A 24,390-nucleotide genomic window follows, 5' to 3' on the forward strand; every position below is an offset into this window, starting at 1 on the left:
ATCAGCCCTGAAAGGCGGTGACCGTAGCGGTGACAGGTTCCCTTTAAATAATAAATCTGTTTGACCTGAGCGCCACCTAGTGGAGATTGCAGGAAGTCAGGATTTTACCATTTAACTCCAAGCACAGAATTAAGACCCTACAACAGATCGAGATATACTGCAAAAGCTGACTCTTTAATAAGTAAAGAGAAAAGTCTGAGTAGAATTACTTCAGTCGATTCACAGACGGAACGTTCCTCCATGACGGGTGCAGCTGATCGGGATTGATCACTTGTCCCTTTTTAATGGCAAATCCCAGACGGCAATACATGGACACCGCGTTCTGGAGACAAAAAAAAAAAAAGAAGACATGTCACGTCTGTTGGATCGATTTGATAGCTGATCTCTTCAGGGCCGTGCACTCCGACTACGCCACCACTTTTCCATAAGTTGCAGCTCTGGAGCACAAGCTGCAGCTGTAACAGCTCTGCGCCTCCTGCACTTTTGGCTGCGGATTTGCCTCATGTTACAGCTCACTTCCATTCACAAGAACTGTTAAACCAGGCACCAAAAGAGTCAGACCCCGCTGATCTGATATTATAATTCAACATGGTGAGTCCCGTACCTTTACTAAAGACAAGTCGATCTCCAAGACATTGGCAAGCTGAAAAAGAAAAGTAAAGGGTAAGATGGGTGCAGCGGAGCTCGGGCATCTATGGGATGGCAAGACAGCAGCGACGGGTCCGGCTGCCATATAACGGACATGTTATAGGGTCATCAGTGCGGCTGTGGACCACCAGGCAGGATCATAGGCTAAACCAGAAGCAATATGTGACCCCAGGAGGCTTCAGGAGCAAATATCATTTAGCTATTTGGTGCACAAATTAGTTTCACAAAATAACTTTTTTTTCTGATCAATCCAGGTGTTTTTTTCCCCATCATTATTATGTAATTGTTCCCAGAATGTTCATTTTTTTGTGATTTGTTGTAATTTTCACCTATTGTGAATGGTGGATCCCTTGTAATCTACTGTATATAGAGGTGTAATCAGTCATTATACAGGAGGAGGAGGAAGTGAGCTGTGATGTCACCTATTGTGAATGGTGGATCCAGTGTTATCTACTGTATATAGAGGTGTAATCAGTCATTATACAGGAGGAGGAGGAAGTGAGCTGTGATGTCACCTATTGTGAATGGTGGATCCTGTGTTATCTACTGTATATAGAGGTGTTATCAGTCATTGTACAGGAGGAGGAGGAGGTGAGCTGTGACATCACCTATTGTGAATGGTGGATCCTGTGTTATCTACTGTATATAGAGGTGTTATCAGTCATTGTACAGGAGGAGGAGGTGAGCTGTGACATCACCTATTGTGAATGGTGGATCTTGTGTTATCTGCTGTATATAGAGGTGTTATCAGTCATTGTACAGGAAGAGGTGAGCTGTGACATCATCTATTGTGAATGGTGGATCCTGTGTTATCTACTGTATATAGAGGTGTTATCAGTCATTGTACAGGAGGAGGAGGTGAGCTGTGACATCATCTATTGTGAATGGTGGATCCTGTGTTATCTACTGTATATAGAGGTGTTATCAGTCATTGTACAGGAGGAGGAGGTGAGCTGTGACATCATCTATTGTGAATGGTGGATCCTGTGTTATCTACTGTATATAGAGGTGTTATCAGTCATTGTACAGGAGAAGGAGGTGAGCTGTGACATCACCTATTGTGAATGGTGGATCCTGTGTTATCTACTGTATATAGAGGTGTTATCAGTCATTGTACAGGAGGAGGTGAGCTGTGACATCACCTATTGTGAATGGTGGATCCTATGTTATCTACTGTATATAGAGGTGTTATCAGTCATTGTACAGGAGGAGGAGGTGAGCTGTGACGTCACCTATTGTGAATGGTGGATCCTGTGTTAACAGATCTTTACAACCCACCTCCCTCCATTCCCTTGTGCCTGTGATCAGTAGGCGTGACATGAAGTGCACATCATAATGTCACAAATTATAACCGCCTGTCCACTGAGCTTGATGCACACACATTGCTGACAGCGGCCCCAGCTCCACCACACACTGATGGTGCTAGGAGTGCTGCATGTTCTTCAACTCTGACATTTTGTCACAGTGAGATCAAGGATCAGGAGCAGCCAAGACAACACTGTCACAAAGCATTGACTCATAACAAGCCAATATCCATTGTGTCTGCATAGGAATTTTTGGGGATTTACATTAAGCTTGTAAATAAATATTCCTAAATTGCATAAGTTAAAGATTAGACTTGAGATTTTAATCCTCATTAGTGAGATCCATTGCTTCCATACTAGTCAAGAAGACAGCGTCAGGGGATGCCAATAGGTAGGAGGCGATTTTCAGCGCCCCCACGGAGCTGCTGCACTGGGATTCTGTGGATCGACTCTTCCCTACCCAATAGGGATTATCCGGAAGGTTCTACCAATCAGGATAATTTCCCAATTTACCTCTGCCACATTAGTGTGTTCATCTATGGAAACAAAGATCTTGTACAGCAGCGTTTCAAAATAATCTCCTTGTAGCCGATTCATCACAAAACCTTCCAGGGGAGGCACTGAGAAAAGAAGCAAAATGAGGATTATCTTCTGCCGGATACTGATAAGGTGAAGATAAAATCTGACCCCCACAAGGTAAATGTCTCCTCACTGGAGAAAGCAAAACAAAGATATAGCAAAGTATCATGGAAGGAAGAAATCCGGACGGCATCCTGTCTTCATTTGGGATTATCCCTTAGCTTTCTGCCGACCCTGAAAATGGTGGAAATATTCACATACCCGATATGCAGCTGTCATCGGAGATCGGTACGTCCAGATATATAAATCCTTTATTATAAAGGCCTAAAAAAATAAAAAATAAAAAAAAGAGCAAAGTGATGTTACAAACTAATAAAAAGACAGGAGGAATCAAGGTTTCTCAAAATAACATAAAATGTAAAAATACTGCACAAGCCTTCACATTAACAAACTACATTTGCGCTGCAAATTTCTTTGCCGGAGCAAACGTGCTCTATGCGAACGAAAGCTGCACAGGACAACGCCGCTCCTCCAGCACCGTTACTCACTATGGACGACGTTGTGCTCCAGAGAACCCGCCAGCTGAGGACCAGAATCAATGATTTTGTCAATGGTTCTTTTCTCAGCATTGCTGCAAATCTAAAAGAGAAGGAAGAAAAACGGAAAATCCTTCAGATGTAAACAACAAATATTTCTATTCCCCGACATTTCTTGATGAAAGGCAGGGAAAGGAACTATAAGAAGACGGCCGGTCTTCAGTCCCAGGCTGGGATGGATACCTTGATGTCATCTTCAGTGATGTACCCGGCCTGCACCACCCACCAGGCCTCTATGGTGATATCCACCGGCTTCACGGGCAGCAAGTCACGGGCAGTTTTCCTTCTGAAAAATTTCTATAGTGGGGACATAAGAGAGGAAACCAAATCTTACTGACAGCTGCACACTCACGTGGATGGAGGGAGCAGCACTCGTCAGCCTTTATAGGACTCAGAAACAGATCACATACATCCGGCATTTAGGGCAGTTTCTTGGCTTTGCCGTAAAAGCTCATGATCCGATAAAGATCCAAGAACTTTTCATTCTGAGATTATTACGCTTCTAACGTAAGAACAACCTCTTTAAGGATTTTTTTTTTTTTTCATTACAACCCTTCCAAGGAGGATGATATCTCGCAATGTCACTACAAGAGGACCAGTAAAATCCCGCTGAGCATCCTCCTCCTTACCTTAGATGATCTACACTGGTTCATCAGATCAATGTACTGGTTCCTTCCGATACCGAGGAGTCTTAGGCCTTCAAAAGAGCAAATCGTAGAACACTGAATATCTGTATACTTAAAGGGGGTTCCCAACTAATTGTATTCATCACCAATCCACAAGACGGGGGTCCCGATACCCCGTTCTTACTCTGACTAAGCGCACGGACAATGATAGAACACCAGTGCTCACATGCAACCATGATGCTCCATTCAAATCTTAATGCAAAAGGGATAACGGGATTAAGACCCCCTATTCTAGTGATCAGTGGGGGTCTCAGCGATCAGACATTATCTATCCTAAAGGTGCATCACATGTCACTTCCTGGGACCAGTCAGCAGCTCAGAAAAGGATCATGTGACCTCTACGGAACTCCAAGAACTAAGGATTCACGAAATGTTCAGACACGTGGACTCAACATGTGACAGGGAAGTGCCAGAATTCTTTTACAGCCCCCGCTTTGCATTTTTTGGGGGAGTGAGAGAAATGTATCATCTGTAATTGTTTACACTGGTACCACCCCGCTGAATAACCCCCGTACTCACAGTCTGCGGCGGTGAAGTTCGGCAGGGAGTCGTAGCTTTTTTCACTATTCATTATGTCCTTTTGGGAGAAGGAAAAAAAAATGATTTGCAATAATACGCTGTGCTGAATATTCTGGCTACATCAATTGTTTCCATTGGCTCGCATGTGAGGACTTGAAGGTGCACTGCAACACCCAGCACTGAAAACTGTACTGTAACAGGCAATGTGTCCATCACACAACCCGGGCGGATAAAGAATGAATGTCTACAGTCTCCTGTCCGTCAACTGGTGACCCCCTCCTGCAGGGCAACAAGGCAGGTACTGTCATGGGGGCAGGGAGGCGGGCAACGTCATGGGGGAAGGGCAGCAAGGCGGGCACCGTCATGGCAGCAGGGCAGCAAGGCGGGCACCGTCATGGGGGCAGCAAGGCGGGCACTATCATGGGGGAAGGGCAGCAAGGTGGGCACCGTCACGGGGGCAATCGATTGCACAGCGAGCCCCTCTGGTGGAGGTACAATGCATAGTGGCAGTAAAAGCCCAGAATCAGCAAAGTTCCCATGTATCCGGCTAGTCACTTGTATCACAGGAAATCTGGTCTAGAACAGGGGGCGCTGTCTGTAAAAAGCTCTCGCCGTATATACACCCCCTGCTATATACCTCTTACCTCCATTATTCCGATGTAGTAGGAGAAGGGGGTTATCCGGAGACCTTTCACCATGATGTCGGACAGGTGGAAGGGGTACAGCATCAGATGGTCCCGGCTGTATTTCAGGAGTTCCTCATAATATCTCCGCTCATCTTTTTTAACGTGTTTCACTGGATAGAGAACAAATATATATTGATTACCTATAGGACAGATATACAAGGGGGTGACCTACAAGTCTGACTGATGGCACAGCATTGGTGAGAGATTATGCAAGGGGTTGTACACAGGGACTCCGGGTGTCGGACCCCCACTTATCTGAAGGATAGGTAATCAAGGTGATAGATTTGAAATCTCCTTTAATGACCATACCTCCGTAACAATTTTTTGATTGCTCAAATAAATGAAAAAAAAAATGATTTTGTAGAGTCTTGATGAAAAAACTACTACGGTTTTGTGTCTTCAGCTCCAATGCGGATGGATCTGACCTGTGCAGTCTGAATCTGCTGTATCCTCCCTTCTTTTCTGCTACCTACCCAGTGCATGCGGGCGGGGGCAGATGGAGAGCCGGATCCGCCGGCAGGTGGCACATTACATGAAGCTCACAGAGCACACGTCCTAGACAGCCGGGGAGCAGAAGTATCGAGCCCTGGTAATACCTGCTGGTCACTGGGGCAGGAACACTGGCGCTGATGGGCATAAGCTGCCACTATTTCTAGGAGAGCAGTGCCCCTTCTGGGGTTACTACTAACAGAGGGGGGCAGAGCTGCAAGAATTTAGAGAGGTGTCCGCAGTGCAGCGCGCCCGCTGTGTTTGCCCTTGAACATGTTGATTCACTCTTGAGTAAACTTACTACGGAGCTGCGTCTCCTTCATGTGACCGTCCCGGCCATTGGTCGCTGTAGGCAATCCCTCTCCATACAGCAAGACCAGACCCTAAATCAGCCCCCAATGCATCACACATAACCCATTAAAGGGAATTATTTTATATATTTATGTAAAAAAAAAAAAGTTTATTTTTACCAGTATAAAATTACGTTTTAATATTTTATTTTTTAGTCTTTTTTTTCCCATGTTGTCATTTTTATTTGTTGCTGTGTCAGAGTACGACAAACTCGACAGCCCCAGGACACAGGAGACTGCGGTCAGAGTCCGGCCCCTATAGGGTGCCCACCTCCTGGGTTTTCCAGTTGACAGCCGAGAGCGGAGCTTGACACCACCGTACTGCAGCCCAGTGTTATGCGCTTGGCTACAATCTCCCTCTGTCACCGTTACATATAGTGATCAGAACGGAGCAGCCGTATCATGGCCAGCTGCAGCGATCACTGCAATTAGTGGTGAGCGAGCAGAGGCCACAAATCCTGGCTCTGAAGCCACCCAGCTTTCCTAGGAACAGATAAAAGTAGTAGCAGTTGAAGAACATATCTGAATATACATGAGAAGACAAGAAAAAACTGCAGGAATTTTTGGCAAGTATTGGTTGTGCACTTCATGTGAGATCAATCTCCCGTATTCTCCACATGTCCGACCTGTGCAGTAAAGTGGCAAAATGGAAGCCTATTCTTACAAAGACAAACATCCAAGCCCGGCTATGTTTTGCCAAAACCTACATCACGTCTGCCAACATCATTTGGTAAAACATGTTATGGTCTGATGAGAAAAAGGTTGCCATTTTTTTGGCCATAATTCTAAAAGTTATATTTAGCGCAAAGCCAACACTGAGCATGACCAAAAAAAATCACCATACCCACAGTGAAGCATGGTGGAGGGAGTATTGTGCTTTGGGGCCGTTTTTCAGCAGCTGGAACTGGGGATTTAGTCAAGGTGGAGGGAATTATGAACAATTCCAAATACCAGTCAATTTTTCAACAAGAACTTCATGCCTCTGCTAAAAAGGTGAAGCGGAATTTCACCTTTCAGCATGACAACAGCTCTAAGAGACCTCTAAATCAACAGAACATTGGCTTCACCAAAAGATAAATGGTTTGGAATGACCCAGCCAGAGCCCAGAACCGTATCCAGTTGTAAATCTGTGGGTGACCTGAAGATGGCGCTATACACCAGAGATGCCCTCGCAATCTTACAGATGTGGAGCAAGTATGAGTAGGCAAAGATGTCCAATTCTAGACGTGCCCTGCTGATAAGACTCCTACCAAAAACACTGAATGATGACATAAATTCACAGGAGACTTCAACAAAATATTAGTTTATTATATCAGTGCAGACTTATGCATTATTTATCCAATTGATTTGTACGAATTATGGACGACAATAAAGGTGGAAAGACTTTTGAAATTATTCTTGGTATCATTTTTATTTTTCTAATGAAAAAAACCTGGGATTCCAACAGGAGTGTGTAGACTTTTTATATGCAGTATGTGCCCCATAATGGTATCAATAAAAAACAACCACCAAACCATAACACGTCATCATAAAGGAGGGTCTCAGACAATGGGGCTATAAATCATTTTTTTGCCACAAATAACAGATTTTTGTAAAGAATTTTACATTTTTTATGCTATTACAAATTACATTTTTTGATTAATTAAAACATTAATACTTTACATTTTTTGATGAAAAAAATAAATAAAAATAAATTTGATGACATATGGCTGCTAATCAGCAGCAGTGCCACACCTGCTGACAGGTTGTATGTGGTGCTGCAGCTGAGGTACTGTGTGTCCTTACCCAGGTTGTTGCGGTATCTCAGCTGGTTCCGGATGCTGTACAGTACGACCTGCTTCTCATATTCCTTCTGTGAGTTTCCCAGACTCTAAAGAGAAGACAATTTACAGGAATTACAGCGGCGGCGTCAGATCACAGGACGAGATTCATATAAAGAAAAGCAACGGGAGAAGGTGGGATCCAGGTCAAAGAGGGGAAGAGCAGGTATCTGCAGGAGCCACAACGCTGAGCGCGGCGCACGGGGAACGCTGTCGGCAGGAGAGCGCGGCGCACGGGAACGCTGTCGGCAGGAGAGCGCGGCGCACGGGAACGCTGTCGGCAGGAGAGCGCGGCGCACGGGAACGCTGTCGGCAGGAGAGCGCGGCGCACGGGAACGCTGTCGGCAGGAGAGCGCGGCGCACGGGAACGCTGTCGGCAGGAGAGCGCGGCGCACGGGAACGCTGTCGGCAGGAGAGCGCGGCGCACGGGAACGCTGTCGGCAGGAGAGCGCGGCGCACGGGAACGCTGTCGGCAGGAGAGCGCGGCGCACGGGAACGCTGTCGGCAGGAGAGCGCGGCGCACGGGAACGCTGTCGGCAGGAGAGCGCGGCGCACGGGAACGCTGTCGGCAGGAGAGCGCGGCGCACGGGAACGCTGTCGGCAGGAGAGCGCGGCGCACGGGAACGCTGTCGGCAGGAGAGCGCGGCGCACGGGAACGCTGTCGGCAGGAGAGCGCGGCGCACGGGAACGCTGTCGGCAGGAGAGCGCGGCGCACGGGAACGCTGTCGGCAGGAGAGCGCGGCGCACGGGAACGCTGTCGGCAGGAGAGCGCGGCGCACGGGAACGCTGTCGGCAGGAGAGCGCGGCGCACGGGAACGCTGTCGGCAGGAGAGCGCGGCGCACGGGAATGCTGTTGGCTGGAGAGCGCGGCGCACGGGAATGTTGTCGGTGGGAGAACGCGGCGCACGGGAATGCTGTTGGACGGAGAGCGCGGCGCACGGGAATGATGTTGGCTGGAGAGCGCGGCGCACGGGAATGTTGTCGGTGGGAGAGCATGGCACATGGGAATGCTGTCGGTGGGAGAGTGTGGCACATGGGAATGCTGTCGGTGGGAGAGCGTGGCACATGGGAATGCTGTCGGACGGAGAGCGTGGCACACGGGAATGTTGTCGGTGGGAGAGCATGGCACACGGGAATGCTGTCGGACGGAGAGCGCGGTGCACGGGAACGCTGTCGGTGGGAGAGCGTGGCACACGGGAACGCTGTTGGCGACAGAGCAGGACACAGGCGCCTATGCTGCCAGGGGGATACAGAGCAGGGGACAGGTGACAGCAGGATCATGTGACACACTGGCAGCTCTGGCGTCAGGTGACCGGGCATTACCTGCTTGACGTTGGCCGGTAGTTTGGCCCAGGGGTAGTTCTGTCGGATGTGGAATTCCACGTCAATATTCATGGTGCCCGCTGTGACCGCACCTCAGCGCGGAGCCCGCACATCCCCCGTCACCGCCTCATGACTCCGGCTGTCAGCGCTGCCCGCTCCGCTCTGTCTGCTGGAACTTCTCGGTAGCAAGTTACTTCCTCATTGGACAGCGGCCAGAATGACGATCGTGACGTCACTTCCTGTAGGGGCGGAGAATCCAGCCTTTTACGTCACGTACATTTCTTTACTGTAGAGGTAAATCATTCTCCGTTTCGGTGTCCGCTGCCGCGGAGGCCGCCATGTTTCCGTAGATGTTATTTATAGTCATTGTGTTTGGTCTCACCATGAGGAATGTGGCGTCCCTGTAGATGAGGGTAGAGGTTATTACTAGAATCTGGCCCTCTCCATACGGACATTCCCCTCTAGACTATGTTACTGTGTCCTCTAGTGCTGAGGCGGCCATGATTCCGGAGACCAAATCCTCTTAATTTCTTTGAGAATGGCTCCATTCACACACATTGATGACTGGAGGCTCCTGGAGCTGTCACTGGTTTTTATTTAGTTTTTCATCAATAATAGAAATGATCTGACACCTGTAACTGTTGTATTTTTCCGTCGGTGCAGTGGTTGTTGTTTTTCTGGTGACCTGTAGGTTTTCTTAGTCCTTTTTTTTCTTACACGCACAGTTTTGATTGTTTTTTATTGTATTGTTGGCTGTAGAAGCAGCTAATAAAAAAATGACAATTTTGCAGTTTTTACCAGGGCTGTGGAGTCGGAGTCATGGAGTCGGAGTTAGTTTTGGTTGGAGTCGGTAGAAATGTACCGACTCCAGCTTTAAAAAAAAATGTATTAATATTTCATAATTGAACTTTCATATGAATTTTATAAATGTTACTCAAACATATATGTTCTATCAAACTGAACAACAGTGATAAGCAGTTCTGCTGGAGATAGAGACGTTTCTTACTTCTTGTGTGTCACTGTTCTCCACTGCCCTTACCTAATCTTATACTTGGTTAACCTCATGCTGCCCCAACCCCCCTACTTACAATGTGTGAAACTGAAAGTGAAAATGTGTTGCAAATTCTTAGTAGTAAAGCTCCTCCTCTAGACTAGATGTCTACTAGGTGTGCGTCTTCCAAGCATCTCACAGCTGCTACTCAGAAGAGGAAGACTGTAAGAAGTATTATCCTTTCAACAAACTTTGCATCAGTTAACTGAGTACATGAGGAATAACAGTATTACTGACCACTATATCAGTTGTACGACCTGGCAATAATTTTGTACAATTGTTTTTAGGAAAAACAATTGTCATTTGGATTGTGAATGCCGAATTAAAAACCTGAGAATGTCAAAGAAGCGTCACATTAAATCAGCTGTATTTGAACATTTCACCATCACTCAAGATAGAAAACATTATGTCTGTCAGTGTATGACAAATGATCCAGACGAAAACAAATGCTGTGAAGCCAAGATCAGTGCATATTCAGGCAAAGATAAAAATGCTCCTACCAGAGCTTCTAATCTAAAGAGACATTTACAGCGCTTTCATCCAGAAGTACTGAAAGCAGTGGATGAGAAAGACTGCATCCAAACCAATGAACCAGTGCCCAGCTCTTCCAGCCAAACAAAGGAGCAGAGAACTTTGAACTTTGCAGCCATCAGTTGCAAGATATTTTGTCAGTGACAAAGTTACTGTGACAATGACAGTAGATACATTTAAAAAACAACAGATCATAGAGCTTGTTGTAAAGGATAGTGTGCCTATTTCATTATTTTCACGACCAGCTTTTATGTGTCTGAATGGGGAAATGGCCCTCAAGCTTGGTGTTTCTCTGGAGAGAGTATTAGAAAATTAGTAATCGAAGAAGCTTTTAAACAAAAGGAAGAACTTAAAAAAAACTCTCAAGGGAGGCTTTCTGTTTCTTAAAATGGATGCCTGCACACGTCACAGAGTGAACTATTTTGCCATCAATGTCCGATTTGTTTGTGACAAAAATGTTCCCAAGACATTGGCAGTAAAAGACACCAAAGCTCATCACACCAGTGAGTTTCTCCAGGTCTTGGTGGAAAAGGTTCTGCAAGACTATGAACTTAAAAAAGAGCAAGTTCTTTCTGTCGTAACTGACAATGCTTCAAATATGATAAGTACTATTAAGCTAATGAATGAGAGTAATGATGGTGACCAGCAGCTAGAAGAACATTCTGGGTCCACAGACACAGAAATGTTTGAAATAGAGGAACACAGTATTGTAACTGAGGAGCAAACTGAAGTTGCTTCAGATGAACAGCAACATGATAGTTTAGATCAGAGCTGGGCAAGATGGGGCCCGCGAGCCGCATCCGGCCCGCCTGATGATTTTAAACGGCCCGCCAGCTAGCGGTGGCCATTTTCCTGAAGCCGAGTTTGCAGATTTAGATCTCGGCTTCAGGAAAATGGCCGCCGCGATCTCCATCTGTGCACGCGCGGCCTCCCGCGGCCATTTTCCTGAAGCCCCGTGAAGCAGAGCACTCCATCTGCGAACGTGCGGCCTCGGGAAGATGGCCGCCGCCAAGGATATTCAACCCGGCTCTGCTGCTCACATTGCATTCCGGGCCGCTGCGTCCCCTCACCGGTGGAAGGGACCCTGCGCACGCCATGCCGCACCTCTGCCGTCGCCACACCACTGCTGCAACCCCCCCCATGGACACCAGGCCGTGGCGTCGCCCACCTAAGCAGGAAGGGACCCTGCTCAGGTGCACGCCACACCGCATCACCCCACCTCTGCCAACACCATGCCTCCTGTGACCCTGCTCTGCCACCGCCAGCCTTCAGGTAAGATACTGTAAATTCGGACAATAAGACGGACCCCCATCTTATAAAAAATAAAAAAAAATTCTGCAATTTTCACCCCAAATTTGGGGTGCGCCTTATGGTCCGGTGCGTCTTATAGTCCGAAAAATGCGGTAATTATATTAGTCCGGCCCTCTAAAACCATCCCAATTTCTCATGCGGCCCCATGGCAAAATTAATTGCCCACCCCTGGTTTAGATGATCTTGTTGAAACTGTGTCGATACGTTCTTTCATTCATCACATGCGCTGTGTTGTGCATACGCTACAGCTGGCTATAAGACAGTCTGCAAGAAGGACATGCTGCTGTACTGATTGGCAAGGTGAGAAAATTGGCTACTGTTGCCAGAACCCCTAAAGTTGACTCAATTTTGAAGAGACGTCCTGGAAAAGGGGCAATTATTGATCAATCCACACGATGGGGCAGTACTTAAGGATTCAGCGCTTGGTTGAACTGAAAACCTTTCTTGTAGACATGGCTAACCCTCAACTGACGCTAAATGAAAGTCAGTGGAATCAGGTGACTGAGCTGGAAAAATTGCTAGAGCACCCATTTACAGTGACTAAAAAATGACAAGCAGAGGACTTAACTCCAGGTATTTTCTTAAAGGAGTGGAAGAACCTGATGTTTCGCCTGTCCCAAAGAGGAGGGTTAATTGCAAGTAGCATTGCTACATCAATGAAACGGAGAGAGGAGCTACTATTACAAAATAACATTCTTTTGGCAGCTGTTTATGTAGACCCAATGCACCGGATTCTTCTAGATGATCAACAGCTAACTAAAGGAAAAGAAGCTGTTTGACATAGCAGTAAGGATGAAAGGGTTGCAGAACAGTCAGGAGGAACAAGAAGAATTTGGTCGTCCTGCCACATCGTCACCCTCATCAACTGATGAAGAATTTAATTTCGAAAAATATTTGGATCACAAGGACCGTGCAATACTTTTTCTGAGGACAAATTTATAGATTTCTTCTTATTACCTGCATAACAGTGTTTATTGCACATTTACTTACAAGAGTTTAGAAGAGTTTATAAAAGTTATTTGCTATATTCTAATTGTATTCTAATGAATATAGTTTTTGCTCTAAGTGGTCTGATTACTTATATGATGGTGAGAAACTGAATAAGCACGATGTTAATGTGTTACAACAGTAAATTTATTGTTACGAATTGGCCATTTATGAAGGAGCCGGAGTCGGAGTCGGAACCTGATAAAATCCAGGAGTCGGAGTCGCAACTGTGGCTTACCGACTCCACAGCCCCTGGTTTTTACAGGGTTAAATAATTGAACATGTTGATGATCGGAGTGTTATATATATGTGTATATTTATGTTTTTCATCATTTCACTATTTACAGCTCTTGCTCTGGGAATGGCGACATCACTATTTTGGCCTCCGTCCGGTGAATCGGGCCTATTGGAATATTAGGGTTTACACTGCGGGGGCTTTACTTGGCACTTACTAATGTGCACTCAGCCTTACACACTTGTGGGGCATCTAACCAGTCACATGGGCTCTGGTGCAAAATGTGAACCTGGGTCCCCACCTGCATATCACCTGGTATAATATCTCTCATCCTATAACAATTACCCCATCCTGGGCCCTTTCCAGGTATAATGACCCACATACTGGGCCCATTCCTGGTATAAGGTCCCCATCCTGGGCTCCTTCCTGGTTTAATGTCCCCCATCCTATAACAATGACCCCCATCCTGTGCCTCTTACTTATATATCTGGTATATTACCCCCCATTTTATAACAATGGCCCCTATCTTGGGCCTTTTCCTGGTATAATGACCCACATACCTGACCCCTTCCTGGTATAATATCCCCATCATGGGCTCCTTCCTGGTATAATATCTCTCATCCTATAACAATGACCCCCATTCCTGGTATAATGACCCACATCCTATAACAATAACCCCATCCTGGGCCCTTTCCAGGTATAATGACTCGCATACTGGGCCCCTTAAGGTATAATGTCACCATCATGGGCCCCTTCCTGGTATAATGACCCACATCCTATAACAATGGCCCCATCCTGGGCACTTTCCTGGTATAATGACCCACATACTGGGCCCCTTAAGGTATAATGTCCCCATCATGGGCCCCTTCCTGGTGTAATGTCCCCACATCATATAACAATAGCCCCATCCTGGGCCCTTTCCAGGTATAATGACCCACATACTGGGCCCATTCCTGGTATAATGTCCCCATACTGGGCCCCTTCCTGGTATAATGACCCACATCCTATAACAATGGCCCCATCCTGGGCACTTTCCTGGTATAATGACCCACATACTGGGCCCCTTAAGGTATAATGTCCCCATCTTGGGCCCCTTCCTGATATAATGCCCCCATGCATCTGCATACAGTTTTACCTGACTTCTACAGTCGGAGCTCAGTGTTTCAATCTGCATCACCTGCATAAACCTCAAGTCACTGTAAAACCTCATTGTCAGAAATAAGCATGGAGCAAGCAGGCAGGAGGAGATCATGTGATCATCGTCCGATAGGGCCCCTGTGTGGACACATCCAAAGATTAAATCATTCAGCCTGTATTTCCATTCCTGGGCTGTAGAGGCCGACATTGCTCTTATTTTTCAGTTTCCTCCATGCTGAATTTTTTTTGTCCTTATAGTCCTGAGAACATGAAGCTCCGTAGTCTTCTATCTGGTCTGTAACGCGGTATCATTTCTGGTCCATGTGGAATTCAGCCGCCTCAGTTGGATGAGTAGGCCTTCGAACGCGGCCGACAACCAATGTGCAGAACCATATACTTACATCGGGTGGCCTAAAAATGTCGGAACCTTCCTTGGACCTTCATACACCACTTATCTTTGGGATCATGGGGGGATTATACACTCCCAAAGTCATGGAGGACCAGACACAGCCCAATTTCTACATCCTTACCTTGCAAAAACAAATATCCCTGAGCCCAGTAATGACATATCCCGCATTCATGGTCCAGTTGTTATCCAGTGGTAATTCCTTTTTGTCCTCTGTCCATTTAGACCTCGTCTTATCTTCAGCATGGCTTCTGTTCCTCTAAAAATAGCCCAAAGTTAGCGAACAGGGGTCACTAGAGACTAGTTCTCCTGTAATGACAGTTACATACAGTTCTCCATAGAACTTTATGAGCACCAACTGTCATTTTTGGTCTCAGTAATGGGAAAGTCTGTATTCACTGAAGAAAGATTAGGGGTCCTTCAGTGTTGCCCCCCTTGTGACAGTTGGAAACTACATTTCCCACAAGCACCAGCTTTTCCAAGTTCCCTTCGCTCCCTCTTGCAATGCTGATATTTGCCACCAGGATGAGACATGGTGCTGTGCATAGTCAGTCTTGTCTGTCCCCACCACCCTAGGATAAAGGGTTATACACAGGTATCTACTGAGCATGTGCAAACCTTCACAAAACAATTCCAGGACTTATCATTGGTCAATGCAGCAAAAGACTCAGCCATGCAGACTTACAAGGGTCGCTCTCCGGAGCAGCGAGCACTTTAGGAAATCGATTGCATTTGGCAACTATATTAATTTTAGGATTTCGAGCCTCGGAGCCATGATTGATCTTGTGGGATTAACCCTTTAAAACTGGTGCGCACAACCTGCTGCCAGCAACACAAAATCAAATCACGCGCCTTTTATTATTTTAAGGTAAAGAAATAAAAGCTTTAAAAAATAGGCGTAATAAAGAAAAAAAATCAAAACGCCAGAAATTCCAATTTTTGGTCACTTTACGTCCCTAAAAAATGTATCAAAAAGCGATCAATAAAAACTATGGCTCATAATGCAAAAAAAAAACAAGATCTATAGATGGAAAAATAAAGAAGTTACAGGTTTAAAAAAAATGCCGACACAAACCAATTTTTTTGCTTTTTTTTACAAATGTACCAAATTTTTTTTTTCTTTACAAATTTACCATTTTATTTCCACCATTTACATAGATTTTTGTTTTTATGTAAGTTTGATATCAGTCCGAATTCCATAAAGGCAAAACCTGAAAAACAATGGCAGAATTGCATTTTTTTTATGTAATTTTATGCCAATAGGATTATTTTTTTTCATATTCCACTTTATAGTCCTTCAAAAATAATTAAAAAAACAGCCCTGATATGTATGGAAAAATAAATACGTTCTGGCTCTTAGCAGAAGGTGAAGAAAAATCGTAAAAACCAAAGCAAATTCTCACAATGTGGCCCTTGGACCACAAAAGGTCGTGCACTCCTGATTTAAAGGATCTGCTGCTAATGTAGTTGCCACAAGGAACCTTACGAGTCTTCTAGAATCCATCCATTGGCCATGAGGTGGAGCCACAGAATATTAGCTACGTGGCTTTAAAGTTAGGGCTGATTGGTGCATTATTTGGGTACAATGGTATCTATTGTACCTATTACACCTGCATGTATGCAACTAGCTCCCCCTATTGGCAGCCGAAGGCAGAAAAACTGTGTTATTTAGCTCTATGACTGTGTTGAACAACGCTGATAAAAGATGGAGGGGCATTTTGGAGCCTAGAAGCCACATTGACAGCTCTGTAAATGGTCTGGTGGAAGTATGAGTACTGGATATGTGATTCTTACCGGTTCCGGCTCCAGTGCCGGGCTATGCTTCCCCTTTGGCTGGCTTACTCCTTGTGAACGTCCATAAAAGAAGGTTACTGTGTTAACCTTATAAATACTGAGACATCACCCAAAGCCTTTTAAGGCCTCCTCAGGCTGCACACAGTATTTAGGAAGTAGAGTATCCTGCAACCATGCGCTTTTTCAGGACTTTGCCTTATCTTCCGTTTGACTCTGTTCTTCCCAGGTCTCTAACCTTCCCAGCTACCCCTGACTGCAAACCAGCAAACCATCTACTACTTCGAAACTCAGCCCACCTAATCCGGGTACGATTGCCTTCTCAGCTCTGCTATGTCAAGTTACACGTTAACAAGGTAACTGATATTTTATTAATTTATTCATTTCTGGTGCTACCTCATATCTCAAATTCAGCGTTCCTTATATGTAACCGTTAGTGTTGAGCATTCCGATACTGCAAGTATCGGGTATCGGCCGATACTTGCTGTATCGGAATTCCGATACCGAGATCCGATATTTTTGTGATATCGGGTATCGGTATCGAAACAACATTAATGTAAAAATGTGTAAAAGAGAGAATTAAAATAAAAAATATTGCTATACTCACCTCTCCGACGCAGCCTGCACCTTACCGAGGGAAGCGGCAGCGTTCTTTGTTTAAAATTCGCGCTTTTCTTTCCTTTACGTGAGTCCCGGCTTGTGATTGGTTGCGTGCCGCCCATGTGACCGGGACGCAACCAATCACAGCAAGCCGTGACGTAATTTCAGGTCCTTCAGGATTTTAAAATTACGTTCCGGCGTTGTGATTGGTTGCGTCGCAGTCACATGGGAGACGCAACCAATCACAGCAAGCCGTGACGTAATTTCAGGTCCTTAAGGATTTTAAAATTACGTCCCGGCTTTGTGATTGGTCCGCGTCCCGGCAACATGGCCGCCATTAACCAATCACAAGCCGTGACGTCACGGGAGGCTGGACACGCGCGCTTTTTAAAATGGGCGCGTGTCCAGCCTCCCGTGACGTCCCGGCTTGTGATTGGTTGCGCCGCGGTCAACCAATCACAAGCCGGGAGGCTGGACACGCGCCCATTTTAAAATTTTAAAATGCGCGCGTGTCCAGCCTCCCGGCTTGTGATTGGTTGACCGCGGCGCAACCAATCACAAGCCGGGACGTCACGGGAGGCTGGACACGCGCCCATTTTAAAAAGCGCGCGTGTCCAGCCTCCCGTGACGTCACGGCTTGTGATTGGTTAATGGCGGCCATGTTGCCGGGACGCGGACCAATCACAGCAAGCCGTGACGTAATTTCGTCACGGCTTGCTGTGATTGGTCCGCGTCCCGGCAACATGGCCGCCCTGACCAATCACAAGCCGGGACTTCACGTAACCAAGTAAAAGCGCGAATTTTAAACAAACAACGCTGCCGGTTCCCTCGCTGAGGTCCAGGCTGCGTCGGACAGGTGAGTATAGCGATATTTTTTATTTTAATTCTTTCTTTTACACATTTATATGGATCCCAGGGCCTGAAGGAGAGTTTCCTCTCCTTCAGACCCTGGGAACCATCAGGGATACCGTCCGATACATGAGTCCCATTGACTTGTATTGGTATCGGGTATCGGTATCGGATTGGATCCGATACTTTGCCGGTATCGGCCGATACTTTCCGATACCGATACTTTCAAGTATCGGACGGTATCGCTCAACACTAGTAACCGTACATCAGTAGCAAAATATCAGATTGCATATACATCTCTGCTATTCCTGTGCGTAACTGCAATCCTGCTGCAATATAATAGATTGCATAAACGACCCTGCTATTCCAATGTGCAACTGCACGTCTGCTAGCAAGATACCAGTTTGCATAAACGGCAACTGCACTTCTGTTAGCAAGGTACCAGTTTGCATAAACGGCAACTGCTATTCTTATGTGCAACTGCACTTCTGCTAGCAAGATACCAGTTTGCATAAACGTCTCTGCTATTCCTGTGTGTAACCTTGCACCTTCTGCAAGATAACAGATTGCATATAAAGTGTAAAGTATTCACTCCCTGTGAACTTTTCTACATATTTTGATGTTAAACCCACAAGCTTAAATGTATTTTATTTTAATTTTATGTGATACGCACACAAACTCAAAGTAGCAAGTATTTGTGAGGTACCAGGAAAATTATACATGATTTTCTAAATATTGATAAAAATAAATCTGAAAATTGTGATGTGCATTTGTATTCATACCCCCTGAGTTAATACTCTGTAGATCCATCTTTCTCTGCAATTACTGCTGCAGTCTTTTGGGATCTGTCGCTACCAGTTTTGCACATCTAGAGGTGACCCTTTTGCCCATTTTTCTTTGCACACTTGCTCTCGCTCAGTGAGATTGGATGGAGACGTCTGTGAACATCAATTTTCATGTCTTACCACAGATTCTTAATGGGATTTATATCTAGACTGTGACTGGACCGTTCACACACATGAATATGCTTTAATCTAAACCATCCATTGTAGCTCGGTCAAGATGTTTAGGGTCGTTGTCCTGCAAGAAGGTGAACCTACGCCCCAGTCTCAAGTTTTTTACTGTCTCTAACAGGTTTTCCTCCAGGATTGCCCTGTTTTTAGTTCCATCCATATTCTCATCATCTCTGACCAGCGTCAATGTCCTTGCTGAATACAAGCCTCCCCATAACATGATGCTGCCACCATGTGTGACGGTGAGGATGGTGTTTTCAGGATGATGTGCAGTGTTAGGCCGGAGTCACACTAGAGAGGAATACGGACGAGTGCTATACGAGAAAAAATCGCACAGCACTCGGACCAATGTTAATTTATGGGGCAGCTCCCATCATCCGTTTTTTTCTCGGCCGTATTAAACGTGCGAGTGAAATTGCAGCATGCTGCGATTTGCACCGTATATTGGCCGAGACTCGCTAATAAAAGTCTATAGGTGCAAGAAAAACTCGCACACCACACGAACCATCAGTGTGACTTGCGAGTACTACGCATCGGTGTCCTTTGAAAAACCGTCAATTCAGTGCGGTGTAATCTAATATGACACTGACAGGTTAAAATAGGATAGAATATATATATATACACACATAGAATAGGTATACAGTATATACACTATATATATACACTCACCGGCCACTTTATTAGGTACACCATGCTAGTAACGGGTTGGACCCCTTTTGCCTTCAGAACTGCCTCAATTCTTCGTGGCATAGATTCAACAAGGTGCTGGAAGCATTCCTCAGAGATTTTGGTCCATATTGACATGATGGCATCACACAGTTGCCGCAGATTTGTTGGCTGCACATCCCAAAGATGCTCCATACAAGGCAGGATGGATCCATGCTTTCATGTTGTTTACACCAAATTCTGACCCTACCATCCGAATGTCGCAGCAGAAATTGAGACTCATCAGACCAAGCAACGTTTTTCCAATCTTCTACTGTCCAATTTCGATGAGCTTGTACAAATTGTAGCCTCAGTTTCCTGTTCTTAGCTGAAAGGAGTGGTACCCGGTGTGGTCTTCTGCTGCTGTAGCCCATCTGCCTCAAAGTTCGACGCACTGTGCGTTCAGAGATGCTCTTAGGCCTACCTTGGTTGTAACGGGTGGCGATTTGAGTCACTGTTGCCTTTCTATCAGCTCGAACCAGTCTGCCCATTCTCCTCTGACCTCTGGCATCAACAAGGCATTTCCGCCCACAGAACTGCCGCTCACTGGATTTTTTTTCTTTTTCGGACCATTCTCTGTAAACCCTAGAGATGGTTGTGCGTGAAAATCCCAGTAGATCAGCAGTTTCTGAAATACTCAGACCAGCCCTTCTGGCACCAACAACCATGCCACGTTCAAAGGCACTCAAATCACCTTTCTTCCCCATACTGATGCTCGGTTTGAACTGCAGGAGATTGTCTTGACCATGTCTACATGCCTAAATGCACTGAGTTGCCGCCATGTGATTGGCTGATTAGAAATTAAGTGTTAACAAGAAGTTGGACAGGTGTACCTAATAAAGTGGCCAGTGAGTGTATATATATATATATATATAGTGTATGTCAGTAACACATATATCTTTATAATTCATAGAGAGATAGATAGCAGAAAAGCCGGTAATTCATTTGTCGGCTTCTGTGAAATAATTGCAGAAGTCGACAGGATAGGAGACATGGTTTACATACAGTAAACCATTGCAGAACAGTTAGATTTATATATGTCAGTGTCTATCACTGTTAGTAGTGTGTGTGTGTGTGTGTGTGAGAAATTTGGAACCTGTATGTATTTACTAAAAGAATATATTCACAGAAAAACTGGTGTGGGCTCCCGCGCAATTTTCTCCACCAGAGAGGGAAAACAAGTGACTGAGGGCAGATATTAATAGCCTAGAGAGGGTCCATGGTTATTGCCCCCCCCCCCCTCCCCCCCGGCTAAAAACATCTGCCCCAGCCACCCCAGAAAAGGCACATCTGTAAGATGCGCCAATTCTGGCACTTAGCCTCTCTCTTCCCACTCCCCTGTAGCGGTGGCATATGGAGTAATAAGGGGTTAATGTCATCTTTGTATTGTAAGGTGACATTAAGCCCATTAGTGATGGAGAGTTGTCAATAACACACCTATCCATTACTAATCCTAAAGTTTGTAAAGGGTTAAATAAACACACACACATGCAGAATAAAGTATTTTAATGAAATGAAAGACAACACAGTTTTGTTATCTTTATTATTCTGCCATTCCAAAAGATGCTCTTGATCTCCTGTAATAAATGATAAAATAAAATACCTGTCTGGCGTACAGTCAGTCCCACGCCGCAATCTATATCTGGGGTATAATCCTGAAAAAAGAGAAAAGAAAAAAAGAGTCCTCCGCACAGCTGTAGGTGCACTTTTTTTTATCTTTACATGGACTATATCTGGGGTATATACAGTTTCTTCAGTGACTAGGAGTGACGTCACCAAAGCTGCGCTCCCTGCCGGCATGAACTCAAATTAACTCTGTAGCGTGGGAAAGTTTCTGAACTTTTTCCCACGCTGCTGAGTTCACCTCAGGTCAGGCTGTGAGTCTGCGCATGCTCAGTGATGTCAGAGGTAATAACTGAGGCTGAGCAGCAGCCCTGCCTGACCTTAGGTGAACTCGACAGCGTGGGAAAAAGTTCCGAAACATTCTCTTGCTACAGAGTTCATGTCCAGTCAGGCAGGAAGGCTGTGCAGGCAGCTTTTCATACATTACACAGTGGTTTACAGCTGGGGCGGTAGCATTAGCACTGTTGCCGGTTGTAAACTATTTAACCCCTTGAGATGGATTGCAGCACGGGACTTGACTGTAGGGCGGACAGGTATGGCATATTGTTGCTTTTTTATTTTTGCTTTTTTTTTACAGGAGAACGAGTGCTTCGCTTGGATTGGGAGTGTAATAAAGATGGAAAACCTGTGTGTTTAATTATTTCATTCACACACTTTATTCCTAATGTGTGTGTATTTTTTTAACCCCTTCATACTATTGGATTAATAACGGATAGGTGTCTTATTGACACCTCTCCATTATTAACCGGGCTTAATGTCACCATACAATAGCGAGGTGACATAAACCCCTTATTACCCCATATGCCACCGCTACAGGGCAATGTGAAGAGAGAGGCTAAATGCCCGAATTGGCGCATCTTACAGATGCACCTTTTCTGAGGTGGCTGGGTGCTGGTATTTTTAGCCTGGGGGGTCAATATCCATGGCCCCTTCCCAGGATATAAATATCAGCCCGCAGCTGTCTGCATAACCTTTCTGGCTATTAATTATAGGGGGACCCCACGTCATTTTTTGGGGGGGTCCTCCTATTAGAATAGCCAGTAAAGGCTAAATATACAGCTGATATTCATAGCCTTGGAAGATCTATGGGTATTAACCCCTTCCCAGGCTACAAATATCATCCCCGACCGTCGGCTTTTTCTCTCTGGCAAAGAACATTGCGTGAGAGACCACGCAATTTTTTTCGCTTGTAGGATGGAACTTGTGGAGCCAGTAAATAGGCTTCCACATTACTTATTCATGATTTTCTGGCCCGGGATCCATCATATGTCCATTTTGCAAGCCAGCGAGAAAATCTCACCACACGGATGCCATACGGATGTCACACGTATGTCACACGGATGCTTAGATGCGAGAAAATCGCATCCTCGCATTACACACAGATGACATACGGATCAATGTTCAGGGAACATTTCTGCGATCCTCCGTCGTGAAAAACGGGCCGATTTTTTTAACATTATGTGTGTCTCCAGCCTTAGTGTTTTCTCCATACATAGTGTTTTGCATTTAGCCCAAAAAGTTCTACATTAGTCTCATTTGACCTGAGCCCATTCTTCCGACATGCTAGCTGTGTCTTGTGTATTTCTTCTTGCCACTCTTCCATGAAGGTCAAATTTGTGGAGTATATGACTAATAGTTGTCCTGTGGAGATATTCTCCCACCTGAGCTGTGGATCTCTGCAGCTCTTCCAAAGTGACCATGGATCTCTTGGCTGCTTCTCTAATCCGTGCTCTCTTTCCTTGTGATGCCAGTTTAGGTGGACGGCCATGTCTTGGTAGGTTTACACTTGTGCCATACTCCACCATTTTTGGATGATGGATTGAACAGTGCTCCATTACATGTTCAGAGCTTGGGCTGTATTTTATATAACCTAACCCTGATTTAGTCTTCTCCACAACTTTATCCCTGACCTCTCTGGTGTGCTCCTTGGTTTTCATGATGTTGTTTAATCCCTAATATTCTGACACAAACCTCCGAGGCCTTCACAGAACAGCTGTAGTTATACACTGAGAATAAATTGAACCCAGGTGGACTCAATTTACTAATTATGTGACTTCTGGAGAAAATTTGTTACTCAAGATAGGTCTTGTAATATCTGCATATCTGTCTATGCTGGATCTAGTACTTCAAGTTGCGCTCCCATCTGATCCGTACTGCAGGCCCTGCTATCCTGGTCCTTGCTAATCCACATTGTCTGGCAAGTACATCTCTGCTGCATCATCTTCTCTTGCCCGTGCTGCTCACCTTGACCTATGTGGTAGAGAGTCCACCTCAGCAGGTGAGCCCTTAGCAATATGTATGTAGCTCCCAGAGGTCACGCTGCACTAGGTGTGCACCTAGTAAAGCCAGAAGGGGCGCCAGCAAGCTACCTTGCCTTGGTCCTTGTATATAGATACAGGGCTAGGGCAGCAAACTGAACCTTTGCCCCGATGAAGCAGAGGCTGTAGATTATCCCATAATGTATAATAGAAAGATGCGATAAGGACGTCCTGAACCTAAATACCTGTGATCTCAGTCACTATGAACAATATGTGAGAAAGGTCCGTCACGGCTAAGCTATGTTATATTACTCGGGACCCAAGGGGGGGGATCCGCCGTCATGGCAACAGTCACAAAGTGCAGCGGTTACCTGGTACTGTCTGTTTGCTCAGCCTGATAAGGGTCATATAGTCGTTTTCCTATCAGATAGGGCAACTTGGTCATATCAGACCACTCCCCAGTCCATGAATAAACTGTCCTCTGTGCTTCAGCTACAACCAGGTGATGGCACACAGAATTCATCTGCTTTTTATTTTTTTTTGTTTTACTAGATATTTAAAAAGTACTGTAATTTTCCAGATTGTACATTTAATAAACTTATTGCATCGTGGGTACAACATGTCCAGGGCCAGCCTTACCTTATATGATATATTGAGAAATCCAAGAACCAGGGCTCCAGACATTTTCATTTTGGTAACTCTATTAGTGCAGAAAAATCACAGCATTTCGGGCACATAGGGCATTTATCAAGCCATAGAAAAAGAGTTCTACTTCTTGTTAAAGGCCCCGTTGGACCAAAACGTTGTGATTTTTCTGCAAAAATAAAGTTACCAAAAGGAAAATGTCTGAAACCCTGGTTCCTGGATTTCTCTGCATTGCTACAACCTAGTGG

General features: G+C 45.4%; 1 protein-coding gene across 1 annotated transcript in view; it reads right to left on the reverse strand.

The window, feature by feature from the left end:
• The window catches only part of FAM91A1 (family with sequence similarity 91 member A1), a 36,494-nt gene extending 27,223 nt beyond the window's left edge, over positions 1-9,271 (reverse strand). The window contains exons 1-11 of the mRNA XM_077271167.1: positions 9,001-9,271; positions 7,643-7,727; positions 4,977-5,128; positions 4,333-4,390; positions 3,757-3,824; positions 3,311-3,424; positions 3,080-3,170; positions 2,793-2,855; positions 2,466-2,572; positions 605-643; positions 210-322 (exon numbers count right to left, since the gene is read on the reverse strand). Coding sequence (XP_077127282.1) covers positions 210-322; positions 605-643; positions 2,466-2,572; positions 2,793-2,855; positions 3,080-3,170; positions 3,311-3,424; positions 3,757-3,824; positions 4,333-4,390; positions 4,977-5,128; positions 7,643-7,727; positions 9,001-9,072 — 962 coding nt within the window. The 5' untranslated portion in view covers positions 9,073-9,271. The remainder of the gene's footprint in view (positions 1-209; positions 323-604; positions 644-2,465; positions 2,573-2,792; positions 2,856-3,079; positions 3,171-3,310; positions 3,425-3,756; positions 3,825-4,332; positions 4,391-4,976; positions 5,129-7,642; positions 7,728-9,000) is intronic.
• Between the last annotated feature and the right edge of the window lie 15,119 nt (positions 9,272-24,390).

The sequence above is a fragment of the Ranitomeya variabilis genome, chromosome 6, assembly GCF_051348905.1.
Source record: "Ranitomeya variabilis isolate aRanVar5 chromosome 6, aRanVar5.hap1, whole genome shotgun sequence".
Lineage (NCBI taxonomy): Eukaryota > Metazoa > Chordata > Amphibia > Anura > Dendrobatidae > Ranitomeya > Ranitomeya variabilis.